At 40.8% G+C, this 7,890-nt stretch overlaps 1 protein-coding gene across 1 annotated transcript; it reads right to left on the reverse strand.

The window, feature by feature from the left end:
• Window positions 1-5,265: 5,265 nt before the first annotated feature.
• On the reverse strand, window positions 5,266-6,728 carry phpt1 (phosphohistidine phosphatase 1). Its single transcript, XM_062554097.1, has 3 exons — window positions 6,510-6,728; window positions 6,036-6,163; window positions 5,266-5,815 (listed from the first exon to the last, which is right to left on the reverse strand). Exons 1-3 carry the CDS (start codon window positions 6,652-6,654, stop codon window positions 5,723-5,725), a joined length of 366 nt encoding a protein of 121 aa, XP_062410081.1. The 5' UTR covers window positions 6,655-6,728; the 3' UTR covers window positions 5,266-5,722.
• Between the last annotated feature and the right edge of the window lie 1,162 nt (window positions 6,729-7,890).

The raw sequence follows: 7,890 nt of genomic DNA on the forward strand, positions 1-7,890 counted from the left end.
TGTGTTCACTAACTCTTTTGCTAACTCTGGCACATTTACATTTTGAGTGTAAACAAAGAATGTTAATTGATGTGCATTGTCCCTTTTAAATAAACAAATAAATAAATAAACTAACTGACTGAAATTCTAGTGAGGATCTGCTCACCTGAAGCTGTGTTGTTGGAGTGATCTCGTCCGGGGCCCTTCAATGGATCTGTGAGGGAGATGTCCGCCTGAGAGGAAACTGACCACTTGAGAGCCGATAGGCTTCTCAGGTCCCAGTCACATAGACCCTCCTCAAAGTTACAGAACCAGTAGCCATCTGCACTAGTTTGAGGACCACATAGCAATGCAAAAAGCACAACGAGGGTGGGAGAAGAGATGGGATACAAGATCCCAAAGAATATATGAGTCTCATACAGGCAGTATCATAGTCCATTTCATTTATACACCACAAATAACATGAATTCTTTGATGCAGAATTTCATACTTCATTTTCAAGAATGTTTTGTCTGTAATTTCGAGCTGATTTACAGAGCAATACACTTACTGTAGATACAGAGGGAGCCATTGTTTACCCTGGACATGGTCATACTGCATTGATGGACTGCTCTGCCTGCTAAAGGACATCCTATAAGCCCATTTTGGAGACCCTGTCCCACTCACCGCAAGTCCCCTCGTCTGACCCATCGCCGCAGTCATCCGTACCGTCACACACCTGATGCCCCTCCACACAGCTGCCACTTCGGCACTCAAACCAACCTGGCGGACAGCCCGCGACTGTGCCTGAGTCTGGCCCTGAGGTCAGAGGTCAGAGGCAGGGAGAGAGCAGAGCAGGACAGGGCAGAGCAGGACAAAGGGGAACAGCAGAGCTAATTATGTGGTTTGCAATACAAAAAAAGAAAAACTGTTTGTATGAATAGGACCCTAATTCTAAAGATATAAGTCAAAATGTATACAGTAGACAATGAGAATTATGTTGAGCACATGTCTTAATACCCGAATGAATGATCATAGATTAATAAAAGGGACTGCATTAATGAATGAATGGATGAATGATCATGTGATTTGCAATACAAAAAAAAAAAAAAAATTTGTATGAATAGAACTCTAATTCTAAAGATATAAGTCTTACATCTTCAGTGCCTATGTATGTACCAAACATAATCCTCACTGCTGGGCACACACTTAAAATAGACAATGAGAATTTTGTTGGGCACATGTCTTAATACTTAACGCTTTGTCCATTTTCAAATTAGGGCCCGAAAGAATGAATGATAGATTAATATAAGTGACTGCATTAATGAATGAATGGATGAATGAAGGGCTCTTAGCCTACTCGGTAGAGCACAGTCTCGGAATTCCAGTTGATCCACGGCCACGTCTCCACGGCGACCCTGGCTCCGTGCGGAGTGCAGCTGGATGAAGAAAGGGGTGGGAGTGCGGCCCAGGAACACACTGGCCTCTCTCCATCCTCGGATGCTGGTGCTCTCTGGCCTCCACACCACGGCCTGCTGATGATCTTGCCCCAAAATGGATGCCCAGAGTGGGGCACCCTCAAAGCCTGTGTGGCCTGGTGGAGAGAGAGAGAGAGAGAGGCTCTTTTGTTGTCCTTATTCCAGCCCGCTCTGTAAGTATAAATCACTAATATAGCCTGCATTTTTTGTTCAGTCTTTCTTTCTACTCGAGTCCTCTTTTCCTGCTTTCCAAATATCAAGAACTTAGCTTTCCTGTTTTGCAATCAAACAGGGAAAGGAAAAGGTATCTGAAACTGCTTGCATATATATATTTTTGTTATCTGACCTGATGAAAATGGGGGGAAGAGGGGGAAGATACCCCCTCACAAGCAAGTGCAAAACAATGGGGGTCTATGGGGCTAGACAGCTAAATTGGTCTGTTTTACCAGATTGTCATTGAAAAATTGAACATTGGATTTTAGTTTCTGCAAGCTCAATATGAATTATAGGTCGAAAGTTGAATGAACAATTACTTATGGCCCTTTGGTTTCTCACAGGCTTTGGTCGTTGTTGCCCATAACACACTAGCATCCTGCTAATGAATGACATCATTGACACGTTTGAAAAGCTTTTTAGAACAATTAAGGGACCTAAAAAATCTAATACTCAGCCTTGTGTAATTTGTTTGACCCTTCTTTCGCATGCAATATTCCGATTTCTACACAAAATAATATAGAGAATTGGATTTTAGGAGAAAAATCCATTCACCTCCATTCGTTCTCCACTTCCTCGCAATCGCCCTCTAGTTGTAGTACCATGCGGAAGTATTTAGAGAGTGGTTCTCCCCCTATTAGACATTCTCTGGTCTAACACCATAGGCCTAAAAGAAACACCATCTAGCAGTGCTCACCTGAGTCCCATATGAAGTAGCGGATGAGCAGTCGACACGTGGCTGATGACTGTTGCATCATGGGAGACCGAAGCAAGGCAGCATGATTGCTGTCACTGTTTACAGACGTCACACCCATAAACCAGCCTAGGAATAATGAAAAGCAATGATGTTCACAGCCCACAGCCTTGCACATTCAGCCTAAAAAGACATCATCATCAAAAAAACTTGGGTCCAAGAGAACTAAAGACCTGAATCAGTGCCTGTGGTGTAGTCACAGGAGGGCCCACTGGCAGGAAGAGTGGCTCCTCTCTGTCTCCTTTCCCATGTGTACAGCATCTGAGTAGAGCTTTCTTTCCAGCCACACGTATGTGACTGTTCGAAATCACACACAAATTCTGGACCACTGTAGCCTGACAGAAGAGTAGACAGATGCAGACTCAAACGACATATCTGATATAAACACTGATTAATTGATTAGCCTACTATGTCAGCCGACATTATCCATATACTTGATTTGTGCAGTAAATCAACCTGTCAGACTTGTGGCCTTGTGGCCAGAGAACACTACATTACATCATTATGATTGGCAGAACAGATCTTAGACAGACATTCATCCATAATGGCCTAGGAACAATTAAATTAAATTCAAGTTTATTTACATAGCACATTTCATATGGTACACAGACTCAATGTGCTTTCAGGAAATATATATATATTAAAAAAAAAAAGTGAGGGTGGTTTAAATAGACTGTAAAATAAACTGAAAGTACAACATTCTACGTAGTTAAAATGATAAAAGCAGTACAAATGAAAAGTGGTCACATCAACTAGGAGAGGCCTTAAATTTGAACTGAAAGCTGAGGCAAGTAAATAGGTTTTCAGTCTGGTTTTAAATGAGGTCACTGATTGAGAAGATCTTAATTCTGGAGGTATGGGAGTTCCAGAGTGTAGACTAAAGGCACCATGAGCAGAACTCGTACTTATTCTCGGGATTGAAAGGAGACTCTTACTTTAGGACTGTGGGCATCTGGCTGTATACACATACAGGGATCATATCAGAGACATAAGATGGGGTTAACAAGATGGGGAGATAACAAGATATGATCTCTCACCACAAAGCTGTTCATCGCTGCAGTCACAGACAAAGTCACAACCCTGGCTTCCTTCACACGGCTGCTTCTCCAAGCCCAATGCTGCAGAAGACCAGAGCACATGTATGTTGCAAAACTTATGTTGAAATGCCACACTGTGTCAAAAATGTCTTTCTCAAAGGGACACGAAGTATCTCACAAGTTCTGACACACTCTCAGCGTTATCTATGCCTTTGAAATTAGCACACATGCCTCTGAGTTTCAAAAGTTCAAAAGTCATTGCTCACAGGCCAGGCATGTGTAAAACATGACATGTAACCAATCATGTCACTTATAGCTGATGATCTCATATGTTTCCTCTGTGTAAACAACAAAAATACATGTTTGTGTGTGTAGATATCGAGCATAGTGATTTTAGTTAACCTTCGGTTTTGTAGATAAGATGTATTTAAGAGAATGTCTTTTTTATCTATATTTTATAGGGTAGGTGACTGCCTTGTGCAATTGAAACATTTGAGATTTGATTGTCACATAATGCACTTTGTTACATCCAGACAATATACTCATTGTAAAACAGGTGAGATCAGAAATAAATAGAGAATTGTATCAGAAATAGAAGTATGTGGGGGTAAAAGGCAAACCAACATTACTTCGACCAGAAAGGTAATTACTCTTTATTTCTGGCATTATTTCATCCAAAATCCTGTCCCGTCTTGACAAAATCGAATGCCCTTACTTATTGACATACTTTCAAGGACAAAATGCAATATAGGTGCATAGCTAGGTACATAGTTAACATGTATCTGAAAATGAACATGTTTACAAAAGATATATTTAGGCTTTTGGGAAACAGTTCTGACTTACTCATTTGTACACCAAGCAGAAGAAGCACAAGCCATGTCCTCTTCAGGAATTCCATAATTCCATGAATCACCTGGAACCTTTTGGGTTGCCAGTTGTGCACCACAAGGGAATAGCAGGTCACAGTAACATGTGCTGCCCGCTCTGTGGAACTTTCCTTCCTCCTTAGAGATAACAACTGGACTTTATTGTCACACACACACACACACACACACACACACACACACACACACACAGAGCTGTGATCGAGGCCGTGAGTCATAAACCACAGAAACCATGTGTGTAACCAGGTGGGATAGTGTTTACGCACCTGAGATTTTACTTGGCTGAGAAATGGGAATAGGCATATTCTGCCCAAAAATACGTGGCCTATTCCATGTTCTACACGGAGTGTAGCAGAGTGTGGAATCTTTTTACATAACGCCATTCCAAGCTCTTGGTAGGCATATGACATAAAAAGGGCTGATGGAAAATGGTATTGGGGAATAGTGAGCTCATTTCAGGAAAGCATAGTAGAGTGATCACAAACTTTGTGTTCAATGACTTTGAATGGAAACCCCTTGAGGTTGCATGTTGTTCTAGAATTCCTAGCACCGCACAAAATGTATTGTACACGGTTCCACAATTATTTATTGATGCACTTCTACCCACATGCTATTTCCTTTCCTGTGATACATTTGCACTGTTTTATGTTGCTGATAGCAATCTGTACAATGCCACTGTGGGCCATCAAAATGAAGATGGTTTAGACTTTGACAGATTTCTCAATGGCATGACTTGATGAGGAGACGTGGAGTCTTAAAAAGCTTACTGTAGTTATGAGCTATTAAGTTAGATAAGATCCAGTAACTTCCTGTGCTATCTATCTATCTATCTATCTATCTATCTGCAAATGATTTGTCTGGAAGAGTTCACTTAATGTAGCCTTTGGCCAGTAGCCTAAGCATAACATATTCAATCCAGAAACATTCAGACAAAGGCAATGCATGTTCTTCCGTTACATACCAATTATTTATTTTTCAAGTTTCCTTTAACATCATTCACCTTATTACTTAACCTTGTCTTAGGAATCAGTGTACCTGCAAATACACCTAGGCTTCATATGCATACAAATAGCACTTCCGACATGAGACAACCACGGGTGGAAAAAAAGAAAACATTACAATTTTAGCGGAGTGGTGCCCAGATACAATCTTCAGGAGGTCCAGAATCCAGATGTTATGCATAAGCACATAAAGTAACGAGGTGATGCACTAGATAGCCTATATTATTCCAAAAACAGAAATGTCAATTGGTTGAAATTCCATCTGCATCCTCTGGGTACAGGCAATGCCAAAAACAAATGCTAAGTTCTCCAACCATGGCATTCAAATCTGTTCTGTACTGGAGGTCAAAGAAGAGCCACAGTCTTGACGAATGCTGGTCACAGAGGAGTGTGTCCATCAATAGCCTTCATCTGCCCATGTCACCTCATAGTCTGGGTAACGTGCCTGCAGCTTCTCTGTGGAGACGGAGTGGTTCGCTTTGCCAAAACCCTGTAAATGGATAAGAGACTGTTGGTGAAAAACAAACCAGCCAATATAACCTGACAATGTGAAAAGGATATCCGCATTGTCTTATGGATTGGCGATAACCTTTTCATGAAGTGAATGATCAACAACTAGGCTATGCCATGTTAATCAACATTGAGTAAAGTATGAATGAAGGGTAAACATTCTTCAATATATTAGTGATAACAATGATTTCATATCTTACCATTGAGTATCCATAAACATGAATTTTCTTGGCCTGGCTGTCGTGTTTGATTCTGCCTCCTCCAAGACACTCACAGTCTACACCGCCTGCTCTTTCCAATTCCCCCGACACTTTGTCATATATGTCCGCTGAGGAGAAAAAAAGAGACATGACATGTAGGCCTAGCCTAATGCATGAGTTCTAACTTGTGTGATTACGAACCAAGATCTTAAATGCATTAAGATAACATTTCGGCACGTGTTCCAACAACAACGCACTGTCAGACATGAATGTAAGTTAACCTAACTGTAACAATAGTCAACGACTGTAATTTATTTAGGTTGATCTACGTAGCCTACAAATTCATTAATAGCCTGCAAGCCCGTTAATATAGGCTAGGTAAGATGAATGTAGCAAGCATGCCACCACCCTTTCCCCGGATCTCATTCAACATGCTGCAACAACTGCTGCCATTCATAATTCAATTCCTCTTACCGTGGTATTCGGCCCATGCGTATCCTCGTACGATATCTTTACTGCTGTCATCTTCTGTATCGTGAACCCGAATAAGCACGTACTTAAACACACCATTAGGGTCGATGTCTGCGTCGGGAATACTGCCAAACTTTGCTGTAGCCATTTTTAGGACTAGCAATGAAAGTAGCTAATGTTTACATTTTTCGCTCTGTGCCTGCACCGTAGCTAACTTGATTGGTAGGAGAGTGTTTGACAGCTCCACATCCAATCATAGTGCGTCCAAAGCCTGGAGAGAAATAACCATTTCCGGGTCACGAGACCAGTCTGTCTGCTGTCTGCTGTCTGCCTGCCTAAACGTAAACCAACGTTTTTCAAAATGTAGACTAAACCTAATTCATTGAACATTGGTTTATATATTCAAAGCATTTAAGTAATTTTGTGTCACTTTATGTTATGATGAAAGTAGAGCGGTAAAGCTCACAATATCGATTATTTTATGATAAAAATCATCAAAATGTGATAGCCTAGACGAGAACTTGAGAAAAGGAGGTCTGGTCCAGGTCTGATCAGATTTAGAATCATAAGGTGCCTTACATAAATTATATATAGGCCTATATCATAGATAGATAGATAGATACACTTTATTCATCCTCAAGGGGCAATTAGGCTACAGTGTTTCAGCAGCAATACGAACACAACATTCAACAAAAACATACAAACATACAGAACATTATTTAAAATATTAGGCTATTCCTTTCTCTCTGCCCAGATGGGAGTCATTATAAAGTGCAGTGGGTAAAAAAGTCTTTCTGTATCTGTCTTTCTTACAGCTTAAGCCTGCCTTAGGCCTACACTGACAAGATTTGGGAAAAATTCTTGAAAGACTGTAGTCTTTTGAGTAAAGTCTGAATGAGGGGCATTAGTTAAAAGACTACAATCTTTCAAGAATCTTTCCCAAATCTTGTCAGTGTAAGGTAGGCTTTAGTTGGCGTAGCCTCCAACTGAAAATACTTTTTTGTTTTACCAGTAGGCTACGTAGTGGATGAGTGGTATTGTCAAATATATTTAAGAGTTTATGCAGCATCTTTCTCTCCACCAGCAACTCCAGGGACTCTAGGGCTGACCCCAACACAAAGCCAGCCTTCCTTATGATCTTATTTGTTAGTGTCCCTGGCTGTAATGCCACCTCCCCAACATATGGCAGACAAAATTGCACTTGCATCAACACTCTGGTAAAACATTTGCAACATTTTTCTGCCACATTGAAAGACCTGAGCTTTCTCAGGAAATAGAGTCTGTTTTGCCCTTTCTTGTTAAACAGCCTCAGTGTTGTGTCTCCAGTCCAGTTTGTTGTCAATAAGAACTCCCAAATATTTGTACAATGTCCACTTTCTAACGT

The sequence above is a fragment of the Sardina pilchardus genome, chromosome 14 (genome assembly GCF_963854185.1).
Source record: "Sardina pilchardus chromosome 14, fSarPil1.1, whole genome shotgun sequence".
In the NCBI taxonomy this organism is placed as follows: Eukaryota; Metazoa; Chordata; class Actinopteri; order Clupeiformes; family Clupeidae; genus Sardina; species Sardina pilchardus.